The sequence below is a fragment of the Dendropsophus ebraccatus genome, chromosome 8 (assembly GCF_027789765.1).
Source record: "Dendropsophus ebraccatus isolate aDenEbr1 chromosome 8, aDenEbr1.pat, whole genome shotgun sequence".
Taxonomy (NCBI): Eukaryota; Metazoa; Chordata; class Amphibia; order Anura; family Hylidae; genus Dendropsophus; species Dendropsophus ebraccatus.
The window spans coordinates 43,314,799-43,336,056 of NC_091461.1; the positions used below are offsets into that span (position 1 = coordinate 43,314,799).

The following is a 21,258-nucleotide window of genomic DNA, read 5'->3' on the forward strand; positions in this document are numbered from 1 at the left end:
TGTTGCAAAGTTTTAAATTTGAGCATTAGTTTATATTCCCATTCCCTTCTTTCTCTTTGTGTCTTAAAATGTCCCATTAAGACTGTAACCCGCAGGTCTTCTACTGTGTGTCCCTCTCCAGAGAAATGTGCAGCCACAGGGAGATCTGTCCGGCCGTTGTTAATAGTAAATCGGTGTGAGTTCATACGTTGACTCAGTCTCTGCCCTGTTTCCCCACATAGAGGCCTGTAGTGGGACATCGCAGACACATGATCAGATACATCACATTGGAAGATATTAATCTGACAACAATCAGATAGCAACAAGAGATCACCATCCTCTTGTCACGCCTCATGAGCTATAGTTTATGGACCTGTTGTAAATAGCAGACCCAGTGTATATATTACATTTTGTTAATTCCAAAGTTTCCTAAAATCCTTTGAGCTCTGTTTAGTGTGTATATAAGTCTGTGATTTTTTCAGTTCTGTATAACATCTTGTCTGACGAAGGGAGCTAGACTCTCGAAAGCTTACACTCAAATATACTCAGTTAGCCTCCAAAAGGTATCGCCTGATTTCTTCTCTATTCTACTCCTGAGACCAGTTAGTCTCAGAAGTGGAGGCGGCTGTGATCAGTAGGGACACTAGAGACCCGTAGGAGGACATCAGGGGAGTGTGGAGAGGTAAGCATAGGCCTTTTTTTGTTTTCTATATAGCAGCAGCAGCAGCAGTATATTAAATCTTGCAATATTTATTCTGACCACTAGGCCTACAGCTAAGTTGAGAACTTCCTGTTCTGCCTGTCATTAGTAGGACCCTGCTGGAAAGTGATCTGTACAGAATTATAGTGAAAGGTGACACCAGTATATAGCAAAAACAATAAATAAATGTTCACAGCTCGACCTCCCCCTTCCTGTGGAATGACTTTTGCACAGGTCACAGAGGTCATAAAGCATGCTTACACATGTGTACCATAAAAAGAACAGGGTATGGAGATGTTCATTCTGTCATTGGCCTTTAGGTTTGCCTTAAAGTGTGTCATTAAGTGCTGTAAAAAACAACTTGCGAGGTGACTGCCCCAATAATAATGTGCTAATAATAAAAGAAAAAACTATCATCATAAAATAGAAGCAGATTAGAAAAAAATAAACTTCAAGTATCTGAATCTAGTGGAAACAATACTAGTTGATACTTTTTGTTTAAATTATAAAAAATTGTGTCATTTTAACTCCATACCTGAGACCACCTGGGGGCACCCCATCACATATAGAGAGTGTACCCAGACATCTGTCAGTCACTGTGTGTGGGCGGGGTAAGCAGGACTCTTCCTTGTCTCTACTAGGAGTCCTGACGCTCAGATGGGGCAGCATTATAGCCTTATAGCCTCGCTTTAACTAAACATCAGCAAATAAATATTTTATTACCTTTTTGTATTTAGGTTACAAAGAAAAAGGACAGAGGTAGAAGGGTCAGACCCAACACAGGATTTGTTTCTAGTGTGTGACCATGGAGATACATAGGTCCATATAGGAGCTGTATACTGAGAAATCCTGATTTACACAGTGACCACTTATTTTGTATGTTTTAGTACCATAAAACTTTGCCCAGCATAACATGTCCTACTGTCCTCTGCTCATGTTCCCCAGCCTGAATGTGGGAATAGGGAGCGCAGACTCCGCTACAAGATCTGATTTGATGGAATAAATATCCCACCCTTCCTCTAATCCTCTTATTTAAACTAGAGATCAAACCAACTCATGCCTTTCTTTTCAGCTTAGCTTTTCTGAGCCTTTTGTAACATGACGGTGCTATTCATTACTCAAAAAGCTCAGAGACATAACCAGTAAAATCTTGGGGACTTGTAAGATCCAGAATACATAAGGACATGTTGGAATTTGACTCCTCATTGCTACGAGACAAGTAAATGTATGTGCATTTCTTACTATTGTGTGACCATTGTGTGACAATGTGACACCAAGGCATGTGATGTGAGTGTATATGGGGCTGCTGCATAGTGATCTCATGCTGTCAGGTGACAATATCTTACTGTTTTGTATAATAGCGCCTTTACATTCTTTGGTACATCTACCAGTAGGGAGCGCTCCCCCAATAAGCGTGGTACATACGTAAGCAGCAAGTAGGCCTAAAGGTACAATGCACTAGTTATAATAGGGGCTTACTCCTTCTGTCGCTGTAAGGAATTGCTTCTTGTGTGCCTCCTTCAGTCTCACATCCTGGAGGTGGTGCTGTTGCTATTGCTGATGATCTTGAGGGTTTCTTGTAAAGGTTCTACCAATGAAAGTCACACCGCTGCATTTGTGTTCATAGCTGATACCAATGCTATGGAAATTGTATGTATATTCTAACATCTGCCTATAGGAACTCATCCCTTGTGTCAGTCCTTGTCCTGAGTGAGGCTCTGGCTTACCCCAATAGCACAGGTTTATATATAGGAGGTTAGATAGGCTTTCAGTATGTTTTTGAGTGCGGAGAACCCAAACAAGCATGCGTCGGTAATGTCCAGATGAAATGTGGCCATAGTGCTATTTAGGTGTCCTCTATTATCTTGTATATAAGGTGGGATTCTTGTGGTATATGTGTAATATAGATCCCTCAGACTGGCTTGCTCATCCCCTTTCTTATTATGGAGATACTCCAGGACAGGACGCATCACATCTCCACTTGTCAGCACACATCTATAATTGGGCGATTTGGCAACAAGTTAATGTGTATGGGGGTTTCCCATTCCTCCCTCCTCCTCGTGGATCTGGTACTAAGGTGCCAAAAAAATAAAAATAAATCCAGTCTCTCCTGAATAAACTTCGTGAACTGATCCCCCCATATGACACATGTTAGGCAAAGCAAGAATTGGACATGAGCGCTTTCAGCGTGCTGATCTTAACTTGTACTGGGAGGTAAGCCAGAGCCAGCAGTGTCTGGCAGCTGCTTGTCCTGCACGCTCGGCCAAGTGTGTATGTTTATGGGGAGGTCAGGGAACATGGCTCTCTGACAGCTTATCCTATGTATGAGCGTTTCATTCATAGATCCCTTCCTAATAAATGTATGACTGCTCTCAGGTATACAGAGAACATGTGGCTATCCATGTATTAATATCTAAGCACCTGGATAATGACATCCCCAAGGTGGGAGCAGGCGAAAAGAAAAAGAGGCGTCTGTTTAACTGTAATTGACAACAGCAGCTGAAAGCGAGACAACCGATTGTTGTACGTCCTATATTCACAATGCAAATGTGTCTCCCGACAAGTTTTCTTCCTGTGCCTGCTGTTCCACATTTACAGAATCAAGATGATGATTTTTCCCCCTCCTTTGCAGACATCTGTTGTGGAGCCGGAATCCAGAAGCTGCTGACAGTGTGCCGGTTACCAGGCAACCACATCTAAGAATTCCCATTTATAATCTGTCCCCGGCCAGAAATTCATAATGCATCTCTGCCACATGTTCAGCTCAGAAATGTCACGGAAAGATCCCCTGTCTTCCTTACTATGAATATCAAACCTACTCAGCCGTGCAGCGCGCCTCTGTTTAGCCTTGTGATGTTTTCAGACGGTACACGTGATTGCAGTCATGTAATAGGCAGGCCAGGCGTATTGTGTGTAAACCGCACAGAGGCGAACGCTTTTATTCATATGTTTTATCTGTGCTGAAGAGAACCTGTCCTACACAATATACGTAGAAGGTTATAAAGCGTGGAGGAGATCAAAGCCTCATCGCCTTTCTAGCCATCCATGCAAATTATTCTGGGAGTCCCGTGCAGCATGTGCGGCATAGTAAATGAGCAGCCCTATTGATCATGTGAGTGGGTGCTCCTATAGAAAGATGGTGCCTATAGTGGCAGCCAAGCTGTCAAATTGACATCTGCTGTCAGGGTTCAGCTATGATTTCCTCTGGGAGATGAGCACTGCCAGAGGTGTCTGGCAGCAGCTTATCCATCGCTCCTTATGGAAATAAACATACACACATGGCTGATCCCGATCATACAGGCTTATGAGAGAATTGCAGAAATAGCTGCTGTCAAAATGTATTTTATGATTATTATTCTGGTGGGAGAAACTTTAACTTACATATAGAATATACCAATATGCACTGACTGGTGAAGTGACAAGCGTTGATTATATTGTAAGAGTGGCCCCCAGAGTATAAGTGGCATCCAGCCATTTCTTGGTGCTCTATAAGGCTGTGTTCCCACATGCTAGTGAATGCAGATGGTTGGGGTTTTGGCCATATCTAGCATGTAGGAACACCGCCTTAGGGCCCTATTACACCAAAAGATGTCTGACAGATTATCTGACAGATTTTTTCAGCCAAAGTCAGGAACAGATTATAAACAGAGAACAGGTCGTAAAGATAAGACTGAGATTTCTCCTCTTTTCAAATCCATTCCTGGCTTTGGCTGAAAAAAATCTGTAAAATAATCTCAGACATTTTTTGGTGTAATAGGTCCTTTTAGAAGCAAGGATAAATGAGCAGGTGTAAGGATTAGAGTGACTTTGACAATGGTGAAATTGTGATGGCTAGTCAGCGGGGTCACATCATCTCCACAATAGGTCTTGTGTGGTCCTAGTGTCCAGTGGTTAGTACCTACTGAAAGTACCTACAATAAGCATGTGAGTATCAGACATCATCCATAGAGCAGTAGATGAAGGTTTTCACTTTGGGGTACGTGAATGCTGCTTATGTAGGGAAGACCTAGCACCAGAGTGTACTGTGGGAGATAGCCTAACCGGTGGAGGCAGAGTGATGCTCTTGGCAATGTTCTGGTATTTGGTATTCATGTGGATGTTACTGTGACACATACCAGCTACCTAAAATTCTTCAGTCTAGCCCCCCCCCATCCCAGCCACTTCAAAAATTGCTCAGGAATAAAAAGCAGCCAATAAGACGAAGGTGGTGGCTTGGCCTGCAGATTTCTCACCACTCGGTCTGATCGAGCATCTGTGGGATGGTCTGGAAAAAGAAGTCTCATCTATAAATTTACAGAACTTAAAAGGATTTGCTGCTGTCATCTTGGTGCCAGATACCACAGGTGATACCACAGGTTACCCCCAAAGGTCAAGTCTACTCCCCAAGTCTTGGTTCTTTTGGGGACATAAGGGCAGCATGTAGAGTATTAGGTAGGTTGCTTCAATGTTACGGCAGATTGATGCAATAGAGAAGCTATTAGAGATGAGTGCAGTTCGAGCATTCTCACGACGGATGGCTTGGTGGCTGAAGAAAGTTGGATGCAGCCGTAGGGAGTCCTGAAAATGATGGATACAGCAATAGGCCATAGACTGTATCCATGTTTTCCCAGGATTCTTAGGGCTGCATCCAACAAAGCCACAAATGCTGAGCGATCCGACGCAAGCGTGCTCCAGTCACCCTCAAATCTAGAGGCTTTACAAGCTTTAAGGCATATGACTGATCAATGTAACCATCAAGGAGCTGTATGACTAGTAGTTATATGGTGTATAGTATATTGTGATTCCATTTAGCTTTCACCACAGAATTCATCAAAGAAAAATGTGGAGAAATATAAATGTCAGTCTTCCCTTCAGAGGCAATATCCATGACATCGGTCTGCTGAGCAGCACATCCATGGTGTACAGAATGAGGTCCAAATGATAGGACTGGTATATTGTGTGATGCTGAGCACTGTGTGACAGTATACGCCTATGATCTGATCTATATGAGGTGTCTATGGTGTGTATTAGGCGTCCTTGTGGCTGGGGGTCCGAGCCCTTACCATTCACAGGCTAGATTTCCTTTTTGTTTTTTTACTTCTGTGTATAATCTGCAGAAAAAAAAGCAAGGTGGTATTTGTTTTATTGTTCTTTGTTATATGTAAGACGGTGTTTGTAACACAGTTAATCCGATCTCCCCACTGTGCCATTTTTAATACTAGTGCAGCAATCCCGTTTCCAGTTGCCTAGCAACCAGCGAGCAGCGGCCTGATGTGGCATAGTTATTCTCATATCCACGCTCCGTGTCTTCTCGTTGCCAGGCAGACATGTGACACTGCTGATTCATATGCTCAAAACATAGAAGTTCTTCTAGGACTTTTAGAAATGCAATGTAGAGAGAGAACCTGTGTCTCTGGAATACATAGCCATATTTATCATGGTAGGATGTTACTACGGTAGCCGCTAGGTCACCTATAGCCGCCATTCTCCAATGGGATCGTATGTGTAGATTTATACTTGCTGGAGATATTTCGGTACGGCTTTTCATCAGTCCGTCATGGTTGTCTATGCACATGGTTTCCTAACAGGACTTCCTCCCACCTCTGTTTCTTATGCTTGGCACCGAATGGCAGGAACTGGGGCCAAGACTCCTTGACACAATGAGAGTCTTAAGATTTTGGGTTGTAGCCTCTTACAGTAACTGTGGAAAAATATCGGTGTTGTCAGGTTCATCCGGTGCACCATTTGCTTGTAAAATGTGTCATGCTTACTGACGGCTTCTATTCTTTGTTCTCAGGAGTTTAATATACAGCATTATACAGCCCCCTCAAATAAACTGTAGAAGAACACCCCATTAGTTAGAATAGGGGGCTGCAATGGTTTCTGTCGATGAGCCACATTTTTCTTTCACCCCTAAGAGCTATCACAATGTATTTGCAGGCAGCCTGGCTTGTAACACGCAGCTGTGATGATTGATGGGGATATGTATGAGAGATTGCAGGCTTTTCATTTCCTCTAGATGTGCTGAGTGTTTGTCCGTCACCTTCCCCAGTGGTCAGGTCAGCAATGTCGCAACCTTTCCTCACTGCAATGCAGTTGTGCTGCCCATAGTACCTCTTACAGAAAGGAAGTGGGGAGCTTAGTAATAAACCTCAGTATTAGGCGAGCTAGGTGCCAGGCTTTGCTGCAGTCAGCACTTTATTCCTTCTCTTATCTCTTCTTGTTTGTTCTGTGCCTATATATATATATATATATATATATATATATATATATATATATATATATATATATATATATAATATGGCACATACAGAGCTGGGGAACACGATGGTCTTAATACTACAGTAATATGGAGGTGTCCTAGAGTATTCAGGGGCAGTGTATGTACATTTCTTGCTAAAATGCCGGATTATGTAGCATTGCAGAAGAGGCTTATGATGTGTTCCTCTGTCTATAATATGAGTATTTCTATATTACCTTTGCTTGCTGGCACTAGGCTGTATACTTGCCTGAGGTGTTGTAATATAGAGAAGCAGAGTGTTCTCTATGATGCTATTTAGGACTACATCAGGGAACTGATGATATGTAATTCTTTAATATATGCCCTAGGCTGGAGAAAAAATCCTGATGATGATGCTGGGACTTATGCACAAAATGAAGGGCACTGTGTAGAGTAAGCTCCTACTTACAAGGTTGTGGGGTGGTTTGTGGCCAGGAATGGGGGCAATGTTGTCCGGCATAGAGATCTGGAGGATGGGTCAGCTGAGTTTGAGCTCTGATGGGGTGCATTTGAATGCAGCGGGGCAGGATTTGTGGAATTTGGGTATTCAGGATGGAATTGAGGGAACTCTGGAGTTGTGGAGGGTTGACCATTTGTAACTTTGACAGCTGCAGTAGTTGATTCCCTTTAAATCTGGGATAAGGAATATTCGGCCCTCCAACTGTTGCAAAACTACAATTCCCATCTTTGGCTGTCCAGGCACGATGGGAATTGTAGTTTTGCAACAGCTGGAGGGCTGAAGGTTCCCCATCCCTGGTTTAAATGATGGAGATATAGGGCCCTAACCGCAACTTCTTCCTCAGCCTTTAGGAATTTTTAGTGCAGTCTGGTACACTAAGCCTGAAGCAACATTTCAGCCACCAGGTCTGTTCTTGCATTGAAAATTGCAGTAACCGGATCTGAGCTATCCAATGAATATTTATTGTCATTGTGTGCTGCGTGCAACAAGGCAGGTGGCTGCCGCACCTCATTCATGTAACTGTTACAAGAAGAAAGCCGTCTACTATTTCACCTTTGATCACCTTCACTCCCCGGATAGTTGTCATATGTCCAGAAGCCTGTCAGTGACTGGAGCAGGGACTTGTATGCAAAGACTGCAGCGCATCATCTGTTTCCTGCCGTGATAATTGTTCCTTCAAGACAGGTTGAGCCATAAAGTAAACCATGTTTGCTAAGCTCATAATGGGGGAAAGGCTTATGCTGCTTTAAAGGAGTTTTAGGTGAATGTGGTTTATTCACCATTTCTAAGCTCTCTCCTTGCTGTCTGTGAATGAAAACCTTGTAGTCCTAAGTCCAGTCCTGAGTGTATGCTGGTTACTCAGCAAGCGGCACTATAGTGACTGCAGCACCGATCAGACTCGGGCAGAGTAAACATTTACATTCGGTGACTCACGGATGACGTCTGTTATTTCTTTTTATCTCTGTGAAGCTCAGACTGCCATGGCGACTTCTGACCGTGACTGGTATCTGCAGAGTTTACTGCCCAGATGTTAACTCTCTCTATGAAAACAAACCACTCATACTGCCACACACTTTTGCCGCACACTGTAGTGCCCACTGAAGATTGTGCTGCACACTGCAGTGCCCACTGAAGATTGTGCTGCACACTGCAGTGCCCACTGAAGATTGTGCTGCACACTGTAGTGCCCACTGAAGATTGTGCTGCACACTGCAGTGCCCACTGAAGATTGTGCCATGCAAAGTGTTTTATACCCCAAAAAGCAAATGTAATATTATTGGCCCCGAAGGGTCTAAACACACTGGATATGAAGCCAGGGGGCATCTCGTTGATTTTGAGAGTGAGTTACTATTTTGGTTAAGGAAAATTGAGAACAGGCTGAATCCCACCTATAAAGTGTTAACCCCTTTCTAAAAGTGTGTGAGCGAAATTCAATTACAGACTGAAATGTAGAAAGTGAATTGAAGTGTAAATGAAGGAAATAATTTTTCTCTGGTCTGTTCTGGGCCTTGAGGGTTTTCCAGTACACCTAGCGTGACTGTGACAAGTAGCGCTGCGTCGGTAGCTGTGTAAATATTTCTCGTGTGTACATTTCCTATTAGTTATATATAGGACGGATACATCAGGCCCTGTAGTCTCTTTTGTGCAGATGTCTCTTCTGGAATAAAAGATGTCGCCGTATCTTCATTGGCAGACACGGTCTCGTTGGTTGACACACTGGCAGATGGTTCTAAATTTAGCTAGGCATTAAAGAAGAATTTCTTTTATGTAGAAGGTGAAGACCTTCTTAGCCAGAACTGTTGGGAGTATAAATAGCTTGGTCTCGTGTTCTTTTAGATTGGGCTTTATGCTATGTTGCCTGTGGTCTATAAATAAAATATTATTAGGTAGAACATTTTCCTTGTGTAGTCTTCTTCCACTTTACTAATATAATAGTAAGAACCACAAAAGAGGGAGGAAGGAAGGCACTTCTCAAATGAAAGATTGTCTTCATTCTGTTGGAATCAAGATGCATTTTAAGGGTAGCTTCACATATACCGTATTGCAGCGTATTTGATGGTGCAGATCTGCAGCAGATTTCCTCTAAATAACTCAACACAGCATCAATTCTGCTGCGGATCCTGTACGTGTGAACGCACCCTTAATCTGGAATCTAAACCTAAAATATCTGATATGATAATTCAGCACTGAAATCTTTAGAGATGGTCTTTTCTAACAACACTGGTGTCATGGCTCCTGTACATTTTTTGGAGAGCCCAATATATTGTAGTGGACCTCACTGAGCTCTGGTGGGGCCTGTCTGGAAGGGATATTTTATACTATTCTTGCCATCAGACGTCTCCTGATGGAAAGGGGAGTAGACTAATCTGAAACAAAGCTGAGGTGTTGTGCAGAGATATGCTGCCTCTGTTGGGCTTGACTCTCACATTGTATGAGAGTCACATTGTGTAGCCAGTGGTATTTTGGCCATGTGGGTAGAATTGAGGTCATTCCAGCTGACAGTGACAGGTGATTGTCAGGGGAATGCATTCTCCGCTCTCTCCCACAGAACATACCAGTGAAAGTGGGGGCGGAGGGAAGCTGGGCTCTGTGTATTTCCTTACAGCAGTGTGTACATACCACATAGTCTGCTGCATGTGTTTACAGTGACTGGTAATTACTATGGCTGCTCGCTGGGGTGGAGCTCAGGTTATATGGACTCCCACTCCTAATGCTGAGGGCCTAAGGTTATGTCTAGGTGGTAGGATTTAATGTGTGGTTTGTTCCCGGCTATTAAACAGCTTTCACAGGCAACTTATCTGTATAAACAGTGTGCCTCATTTGCTATGACTGTTACCATAACCCCTGGTTCATAGTAGACCTATTGCCCATAGTTCAGCCTCTGTGATTGCCATATTAACTGTGGGGACATGTTTACTTTCTGTACGGTAGACACCCCCCCCCCCCCCCCCCCCCCCCCGTCTTTATTTCTAGGATGAAAAATTGGAAATAATGGGTAAGATTAACAACATAATTAGAGTATGGTATAGGCTCTGCCATTCCATAGACAGCATCCTGTAGAAAATGAATCCTTTTAAATGGATAACATATCCGCCTATGGGTGACTGATCCTATATAGTAGCATCTGTCACCCTTAGACTTATGCCATCCATTCAGCAGATACCTTATGTGACATATCCATTAAAATGGATGCTGTAATAGCCTATGGGTGATGGGTGCCCTTGTGTGCCATCCGTCACAACCTCTATTTGACTTGTGAAGCATTTTCTGAAGTATACGCTGAGACACAAGATGTATATGAGGCTGTTGTTATACATAATGTGGTGTGGAGCCTCCTCGGCTGCTCCTCCATTCATGAATGAGAAAGGAAAGAAGCAATTCTCTGTGTACAGAAGAAATCGATGCAATTATAGACCCGTCCCTATTAAAACAAATTCATTTATTCATCATATATTTCTTTCCTTTTTTTTTTCTTCCCCTTAGTCCCTGACCCTTATATGTTCTTGAAGAAGATATAGATTTTCTGCATGCATGAAGGCTGTGCTACTTTGCCAAGGCTTTCCTTTATATTTAGAAGAGCTATTTTCAGTCTTGGTGCCCAGAGGGACATTTGGCCTGCCTCATAGACTCTTGCTAATGCATTCAGTCTTCTTGCTAGACAAATGATACCGAAGGGAACCCATTGCTAATTCTCAACATCCCTTTTTTGCAATCTCTGTGAATACATATAATTTTGCGTGATTTCACAATTTAAATCAACATGTCAGGCTCGGTGTAAATGGGGAACTAAACTCCTGCCTCCCAGGCACCCACTAGCAGGCTGTAATGTGACATGATATTAGCGGCATGATGACCCTGATGTGGGGGCTCTGGGGTTACATCAGACTTACTAAGATGATCTGTTATCTAGGGCATGTACAGTATACAGCTCCCATCATCTCCAGGGGTGCACATGTTACCTTCAGTGACTGTATACTCCTACCAACTCCTTAACCACATTTATTTCTACTAATCCACACACTAGAGCCCTATTTTACATGTGCACTGGTACTTTCTGCTAAGATGCATAGATTTTGTTACTATGTTATTTGGCTCTAGTTTTGCGTTTTAGTAGCATTTTGCTGTTGTGTAAGACCTCCATGATATTTGTGGTCTTTGCTTTTGCCCTGGGTTATATATTCCACACTGTGAATATTTATAAGATGTTTAGGACTTAAGACAACTTTCCTTGCATTGCAAGCAATAATTCAATGTTTGATAAGGATTTAGTTGAGCTTTAGCCGATATGTTTTGCTATTGACATAACTAAAGACATGTGGTACGGTGTACTGAGGCTGTGGACTCCATAATCACTTACTAACATATGTTGCTTCTTTTTCCTTTATAGGTATATGTGGAATTTGATGATTTAGAATGGGATAAACGAGAATGGGTGAAAGTGTATGAAGATTTTACAGCCTTTTTTGTGGAGTTCCAGCTGGTCTGGGCGAAGAAGAAAGACCCCAGCCAGGCTCAGGGATCAAAGGTCAAGCAAGTCCAGTGGCCTGCCTTGGTAAGATGGAATTTTAATTATAGTTCTTTAATGACTTGTTCAGACACAGTGTCAGTGCAGCTCCTGGATGGTGTTTCTTTGTTTTGTTATTGTGTCCATTTAATCTTAGCTAGAATATTGTCAATCAATGCAAGGGGGACTGGGATGTACTTCCAGCTCAGCTAGTGTCATCTTACAAACCATGTCTCTCTATGCCTCCCAAGCAACGGTTGCCCTACACCATTCTGCTAATGCTTCTTTTGTCTTCACCTTTTAAAGAGGTAATCCAGGATAAGAAACAGAGCTGCTTTCTTCCAAAATTAGTGCAGCAGCTATCCTCAGGTTGTATTAGTTAGATTCCATTTACTTCAATGGATCTGAGCTGCAATACCACACAAAAGAGTGGCGATGTTTCAGATTTTTTTTTCTATCCCTTTTTATAGGGTGTTTTTTCCCATTGCATTTTGCTAAGATACCCTATATCTTCAGATCAATGGGGGCATAATGCAGTTCTCAGCCTATTCACTAGTCAGGAATGCCGCTATATAACATAACATGGGAGAATCTCTCATTTTAGTCACATTGCCCTTTAAGTCCTTCTTGGCTGAAGAAGACACCAATACTTGTCCAGTTATGTCCTCTTCATAATGTATTGAAAAGCAGTGTTTTATAACCCTGTATAAGCTGATGCAGTCATGTATGTTTATGTTGTTGGGTCACACTATTGAATTCTGAATAGATCCTAAAACCTATGTCCGTTTCTGAGTAATGCCGTTTGATAAAATCCCTTTTTCTGTTTGCCCAGCAATATATTGTAATGGCTTCTGTATGATTTCACAACAGATTGGTTTATGGGCATAAACAAGGAGGCGACTGTATCGAGTCAGGGGTGTATGAAAGACATCTGTTCACCATACAGGCCTGTCATGTTAATGCAGCTGTATGCAGGGGGAGCATCTCTGGGATGCCATCTGAAGCAGGGAAAGTATTTCATACTTATATTACAAACATAACATATACACAGCCTGTTTTTACAGCGGGACATGTGCAGAGATGCTTCTCTGTATTGGCGGCACTCTTACAGCTATGCCTACTGTGTTTGAGCCAAGCTGTGTGAGCCGGCTGCTAGCTGAGGGTTGTGCGTGTCTAGTGTTTTTTTTTATGTTTCTGTGGCCCACTTTCATTTGGAAAGCTTCTTCTAATGACAGACTTCAGCGAGTCTGCAAGGCCAGGGAAAAAATAATTTTCCTCTGCCAAGGCATATCTATCAAAATAAGTGGGGCGCTGAATGCACCACCTGCAGTCAGTACAATATCCTTCTCTGAGAATCTACTGCATCTCACAAGATGATTCTGACAGCAGTAGGCCAAGTAGTAGTTTGGTTGCAGACTCTGCATCCAATGCAGAGGATCTAATAGTTATAAATGCATAACGTAATATATATGTACCATTATTGTAAAGCAAATGCGGCATATGATATAAAATCCAGACAGATAGTACACATCCTAATGGCTCTATTATGAGATATAAGCAACAGGCTCTAACCTCCCCCCCCCCACACCCGCACCAGACGCAGGATAATGGGAGAAGTAAGAGTCATTGTAACTTGACAAGGAGAGTAAAGATGGAATGGAAATGAGCAACAAGGACAAAATACTAATTGTGGCTGCTTATTGAGCCCAGTGGTACATTGGTTCATTAGGAGGCTGCCGCTTGGCAGTTCAATTACTGAGCTCCAGTAGTTGGAACATGGAGAGATGTTTGCCGTGCTAGGCACACAGCAGGTGCAGGGCTGGAACAGACACTATTTGTGTCGCTTTCCCCCTATTGCTCAGCTTGTTCAGCAGGCTATTTTCTGAAATGCACCCAGGAGTTGTGGATTTTATACCTATTCTTACAATTGGCTTTTAGCAGCTAATGACGGGCTGCATCTCGTGGAGGTTAGCGGGGAAAATGCCGCCTATGTGTGTTCCCGACCTGCCTTCTTGCAGCTGCTTTCTCTGAAAAGAAATGTCATGCTTTGGATCCATTTAGGATTAGAATGCTGATGGGTCCATAGAGATAGAGACATGTTGATTAAACCAGATAATGTTCAGTGACTTGAGCTAGGAGCCTCCTGAGCTCTGTTGGCCAACACGGCTTGGGACAACTACCATCCACACTATAGGGTTATATGTTTGTTAAAAAAAATATTAAATGATCAAAAGCCAAAAATGCTTTATAACAAACTTTTCCTACAACTCTTGTTCTCCGTCACTCCACAAATCGTCTCTGGTGCACCATTGTGGCCCTAACAGATATCGTACCTGCTTCCCCACAACAGAAGTAAATGATTATTATGCCTATGAGATTTACAACATATTCTCTATGACAAACTTTAAACATTGGTCTGGGTGATTGTGCAGAAGGGATCCAGGTCCTTCATAGACTCTGAACCACAAGGCTCCAACATATCGGGGATATTTTTGGCAAATAAATGGAACAGCAAAACAGATGACTGACAGCTCCTCTTCTCTAGGTGGTTAGTGTCCACCGATCATGTTCGCTTAGCTTTTTGTTCTTTCCCAATATCAAATAGTGGTTTTCTTCCACTATCAAAACCAACTATATAGCCCTGACATTGGCACATGTTGTAAGGTTATGAGTTATGACTTTCGGAATGTATATGTAAAAGAATACATGTTTACTAATGATAAAGACTTTGCCGCTCCTAAAAGGATGAAGGAGGAGCAGCACGATTGAATACTTTCAGGACCCCCAGTCTGTTTAGGTAATCTTTAACTGGGGCTATTGTTCTTGTCCTTATCAGCAGTAGTGACATCATTCCAGTATACACATCTATGTAATTGTCTAAATGAGCTATTGTCATTAGCATTGCACTGGTTATAGATCAGGTCTTGGGCTTCTTTGTCTTCATGCTTCATTTGTAATGCCTATTTGTCAAGTAATAATCTGACGTGAGGCCATTACCTGGGAAGTAATGTTTATATGGAGATTAGGAAAGATTCTTTGTTTGCAACCAGCTTCTGTTGATACAGGACGACTGCATGACCTCAAAGTCTTTATATATATACATCCGACAGTAACACTACATGACTCTCCAATAAAGAGATCAGCCTAGTGCGTGTTTTTTTTCAGTAGGGTAAAGAGGAAAAGCAGCGTTACCTAAAGGGTCTGCATTTGAGCTTTATTCACAAGTGTCCTGCTTTCTCCCCAGCTTCCATATAAGTCTGTTAAAGGAGTACTCCAGCGGGAAGGGGGGCACTTTTTTGCTGGGACCGGGGAGGAGGTGGCTGAGAGAAAAGACGTCCACTCACCTCCCCGGTTCCTGGTGTCTGATGCGGGCCCGAGACGTGATGTCTCAGGTCCTCTCGGCCAGTCAGTGAAGGAGGCGGGATCCGTTTCAAGTCCACACAGATCCCGCCTCTGTCACTGACTGGCTGAGCGGACCTGAGACGTATCGTCTCGGGCCCGCATCAGGCACCAGGAAGCGGGGACTGGAGCGCTGCGATGCGGGACCCGCCGCTGGAACCGGGGTGAAGAGTGGACGTCTTTTCTCTCAGCCACCTCCTCCCCGGTCCTGCTGAGAATTGTGTGACTGGGTCAGTACTAAAATAAAAACATAGCTTGTATATAGCCGTATAATTGTTTAATGTATATTAAAAAAAATATGATATAGCATTGTCATAAAAATATTAACTGATCGGTTGCTAGTAATAAAATGTGTGTAAAATTCTCAACCTTTATGTGCCCACCCATATACACAAGAGAACAGCCTTGTCGCTGCCTTCTTTCTTGTCGGTGGTATGTAATCTGTGACACATTTTAGCATTGGCGAATAGCTTGGATGTTTGCTGAAAGCATTGATTTTTAAGAAGAACCTAAAAGAAGATATGATAGCAGGAATCAGCCTTCCCCAGACAAGGAGATAAGTGGTTGTTTTTCTATTATTTCTCTAATAAAGAAGAGCACCATGATGTTCTTTCCAGTGTCTCACCATGACAACCCCTTCTTATAGTGAAGCCGGTCTGACGATCAGCTGATCGACGCTTGTCTTCTTTTAGAACTCTTTGATCAGCTGTTATTGTTGGGGAAGGCTCTTATTCATAGTGTCCACAGCAGTGGAAATGAAGTATTACATGCTCGTCATTCAGAGTAACAGCCATTCATGGACTGGGTCACCTAGACATTTTAATGGGTCATTGTGATTTTGCTTTCTTTTTTTAGACATCAGAAATGAAGTTGGGTTTTGTATCCTGAGTCTCTCAGGATATTTGTCTAGTCAACTTAGATAGCTGCTGGCTGAAAACGAAATAGCTATTTGTCTCAAATCCCCATACACATGCATACGAAATCCCCCCTTTTTTTACTTTTTAGGTGAAAGTCAGGACATCTTCATACACAATAGAACAAAGGGTAGAAAAAACAGGCAGAGGACGGCGCCTCGTGTGATACCGCAAAAGTTGTTGGTAATGAGAAAGGGAAGGTAGCAAGGCTCACCTTGTTGCCCCTTGGGCTTTATGCATATCACCCTGAGGTAGGGTAGGTGGATGGAAGGTTGATCCTGACGTGGGTCCAGGCGGAAGTCCTTCTGATGTGATGTTAGGCTGCAAGAGCTAGTTGAGGGTACATGAACGGGATACTCCCAGAAAAAAGGGGCCCGTATGATACAAGAAACAAACGTAAAAACAAGAAGTGGCTTAAAACAGCCGTACCCGAGTGATAACCAGCGCTGCCCAACACAGTATTCAGGAGTAGAGTGCAAATAAAAATGTAAAAGTTTATTGCATGCTGCACATATTACGCGTTTCAAGAGTACTAGGCTCTCTTCATCAGATTAAGTGCATGGTATAGATGGTAACAACAGGGTTTAAATACATAAAAGGGCGCCAAACACACCCACTAATTAAGAGGAAAAAAAATGGTTGACCAATCTTAACCCTTTGAGGACCAGGCCCAAAATGACCCAGTGGACCGCGCAAATTTTGATCTTACTGCTTTCGTTTTTCCCTCCTCCCCTTCTAAGAGCTCTAGCACTTTCAGTTTTCTATCTACAGGCCATGTAAGTGCTTGTTTTTTACAGGAATAGTTGTACTTTGTAATGGCATCTTTCATTTTACCATAACATGTATGATGGAATTCCAAATATATTATTTATGAAGATATAAATAGGTGAAATCGTAAGAAAGAATGCAATATGGTAACGTTTGGGGGGTTCCTGTGTCTACGTAATGCACTATATGGTAACAGCGACATGACACTATTATTCTATAGGTCAGTCCGAACACAACCATATGCAGGTTACACAGATTCTCTAATGTTATATATTTTTTTTTTAATGAAATCCTTTTTTTGGCAATTAAATATTAATAAAATGGGCCTATTGTGACGCTTATAACGGTTTTATTTTTTCACCTACGGGGCTGTATGGGGTGTCATTTTTTCCGCCATGATCTCTAGTTTTTATTAATACCATATTTGTGAAGATCGGACGTTTTGATCACTTTTTATTGATTTTTTTTTAATATATAATGTAACATAAAATCGGTAATCTGCGCACTTTTTCCCCTCTTTTCGTGTACGCCGTTCACCAATCCCAATGACGCTTGTTATATATTAATAGATCGGACAATTACGCACGCTACGGTATATTATATGTTTATCTATTTATTCATTTTTATATGTTTTATTTATATAATGGGAAAGGGGGGTGATTTAGACTTTTATTGGGGGAGGGGTTTTGGGGTAGTGTAATAGTGTTTTGAACTTTTTTTTTTTTTTTTACACTTTTGAAGTCCCTTTGGGGGACTTCTACATACATTACTTTGATTTCTACACTGATGAATGCTATGCCATAGGCATAGCATTGATCAGTGTTATCGGCGATCTGCTCATTGAGCCTGCCTGTGCAGGCTCAGTGTAGCAGATCGCCGATCGGACCGCACGGAGGCAGGTAAGAGACCTCCGGCAGTCCGTTTCAAAGATCGGGACCCCCGCAGTCACACTGCGGGGGTCCCGATCGGTAAGTGACAGGGGACTCCCCCTGTCACTTACACTTAAGTGTTTAAGGGGTTAATGACACGCGGCAGCGCGATCGCTGCAGCGTGTCATTACCGGTGAGGTCCCGGCTGCTGATTGCAGCCGGCCCCCACCTGCTATGAAGCGCGCTCCGCTCCGGAGCGCGCTTCATAGCGGGAAAAACACCCAGGACGTAAGGTTACGTCATGGGTCGTCTGGGGACAGACTTCCATGACGTAACCCTACGTCCAGGGTCGTCTAGGGTTTAAAGGGGTTTTCCAGCGCTACAAAAAATATGGCCACTTTTTCCCCTCCCGTCTCCAGGTCAGGTGTGGTTTGCAATTAAGCTCCATTTACCTCACTTTACTTTACTGGAACTGAGTTTCAAACCCCACCCAATCTGGAGACAAGAGTGGTGCAAAAGGTGCCATGTTTTTGTAGCTCTGGATAACCCCTTTAAAGAAAGTTTTGGCTGTGTTTTGTGTATAGCCTTCTTTACACAGGGCATTATCGGCCAAATAGATGGATGTTACCCTGTGTAAAGGATGATGAGGTGGTCAGGAGATGAATAAGCAATGGCTGCATTGTTGGCTGATCGCTGGGATTGTGCAGATAAGTCTGCCCCACATCTCCCTGTGTAAACACCTGGGATGTAAAGTGAAGGGCTGCATGAGCTGGCCATTGCTCCTTCCTGCAGGATGAGCTGTGTAAAAGGCTCCTTAAGCGAGTGCAGATCTGCTGGATCCAGCATGTGTCTACCCATAGAAGACCCTTTGTCTTTGTTTGTTTTTTCTTTTATAACCAGATTCTTTGTGATGGTTTATGTCAAAGCCGATGAGGCTTTCTAAGACATGTTTGTTCAGATAAGTGTGAAGAAAGTTTTGTTGCAGTGCTGTAAATACAAAGGCCTTGCAGTAGAATAGGAAATGGTATTATAATAGTGTGTGTTCTCAATGATAACTAGAGAAGAATCTTGGTTTGTATTATGTGTCTGCAGGGAAGCCAGCTTTCTATGGCTTTGGTTGCTTTGGAAACCTGCATTAAATATTTCCAGCTCTATCCATATTGAATCATTGGCATAGCGGGCCAAGTAGTGGACGGCTTCGGAGCTGTACATGTGTATCTGTCTGACTCTATTGACAGAGAGTAATGGTCCCTTTACACGGAGCGATACTTTGCGCAAACGAAAGTTTAACGATTTTGAAGTAACTGTTTTTTTTTTTTTTTTTTTATAACGATCAGTGTTTAGATAGAACGATATATCGTTTGAAAAATTCGTTATTACAGTCGTTTTAAGATCGCCTAAGCCAATCTCACTCAGGGTAAATCGGTGAAAGACTGTTTGCACGAAGCGAACGACTAATGTCGATTTTAGAACATGTTGAAAGATCACGATGAACGATTTATCGCTCGTCGCTTGATCGTATGCAGTGTTTACAGCGAGCTCTGTGGGACCATAAGAAAAGACTTTTATATAGGAGATATATGGGGTAAATTGCTGCCTTAGATTCCAAAATCTATGTTATGAATGGTTTTATTATAGGGCCACTAGATTTTGTGATTGCTTTCCATGGTTCTTTCCATATATTGGTTTTCTGAAAAATTTACAAGAAATGTTGACAGTCATTTTCTGGATGCAGTTCATGACCCATCCCATATACAGTATATGTCCATTGTGATGCAAAGAAGCAATTCTGTCAGCCTAGCATTGGAGAGAAGCCTATCTGTAATGAATAGTAGTTTACCCACTTGGTTAATAATTGACTGGGCCATCTGGTGTACACACACTGTTCTGATCAGAGCTGTCATATCATTGATCTGAAGATATATTTTATGTGACAATGAAATTTAGGTCAACGTGGAAAAAAAAAATCTGCCAACAAACATTAACCAGAGTTCCAGGAAAGCAAAGCATGGCAATGTGGGTGTCCGTTCATGGCACCGTCTCTGTGGTAGATGGAAAGATATCTGTCTCTCAGATTGTTTTTGCTCCTCGTCTTAAGCATTTTTGTGTCTATGGGTAACCAATGCGTTAAACAGATGCCAAACACCGGCAGTTCTCACCCATAGGCTATAATTTCATCTGTTTAAGGGAAGTGACATAAAAAAAGCTCGCGATTAGTGATGTGCAAAGCTTCAGGGTTTCGTGACCCAGAAGTTACCAAACACTCGGCATTTGACTCCAGGTGGCTGGAGAAGATGGATGTAGCCATGTTCTCCAGCCACCGGAAGTCCAGTGCCGAACATTCATTCTTTTGCAAACCAAAACTTTATTATACCTTTGCTCAACCCTACTCGCAATTTATCCACTTAGTGGATACCATGTTAGTTTGTGAGCGACATGCCACTGTTAAGCATACCTCACAGCCTCTATGAATAAATGAATGGGGTCGTGTTGCAACTTAGAAGCTTGTGGATCACAATGCAACCCTGTGCGACATGGTGGATCCTGGTCACATGATTGTGAATTGCTATTTGAGATCCACTACCTCAGTGCTGCTAGTACAGCATTGTAGCAATAGACTAGAGGATTATTGGAGGGCACATCTCCTGGAAGGTTTGCTTTGTTATTGTCACTATCTTACTCTAGGGTTAATATTGTTTTAATTTCAGTGGCATAATAATTTTGTATGTATGTTGAGTTTTCTTTCCATTATTGTTAGCATTAGGTGGTTATCGGAGTTAGATACTGGAAGATCTCTATGCCAAGTCAGTTTGCATCAGCCTGTGAGGAGCAATGAATAATGTATAAGGCCAAACACTCCTTTTCCAGGCACTCGCTTAATTATTGAAGGGCACACTTTTCCTACAACGTTCTTAACACACTTGCTCTGCAAGGTTTAGGTGCCAGTTCTAGCAATCTTCCCTCTTGATATTCAGCCACAATGACCAATAATGTCACAGTGGACCCTTTGTTATGATGGTTTTCTGTCAAAATCTCACCTATACAGTAAGTAAAATATTCCGGAAACCACAGTGAAACAGATTATGTATGCCAAAATGTGACAGCGCTGCAATAAGAAATGAGCTCATATGGGCCCTCCCCTTTAAGAAAGAGAAGTCGAATTGTAATTCTATTTTATCGAATTCGCTCACCAATAAGGATCAAAAACCAAATCAGTGAGTGTAAAAAGTTAATAGGATTTTAGAACTGTCGGGCCAATAGCCGTACATCTTTTATTTAGTGTTTAAATCATTTATACAACTGGAGGAAGAATGTGGTGTGCACAATAATTCATTCCATAAATATCTACGATTGTGAGCTGTGTTTTAGGACTGGGTGTAAGATTCAAAGCAGAATTAACTTTAAC

General features: G+C 42.4%; 1 protein-coding gene across 4 annotated transcripts in view; it reads left to right on the forward strand.

Moving 5' to 3' along the window:
• JMJD1C (jumonji domain containing 1C) overlaps nucleotides 1-21,258 on the forward strand; it is a 196,010-nt gene that overhangs the window by 59,775 nt on the left and 114,977 nt on the right. For all 4 annotated transcript variants that reach the window (XM_069980281.1, XM_069980284.1, XM_069980279.1 and 1 more), the window contains exon 2: nucleotides 11,786-11,950. In XM_069980281.1, coding sequence (XP_069836382.1) covers nucleotides 11,786-11,950 — 165 coding nt within the window. The remainder of the gene's footprint in view (nucleotides 1-11,785; nucleotides 11,951-21,258) is intronic.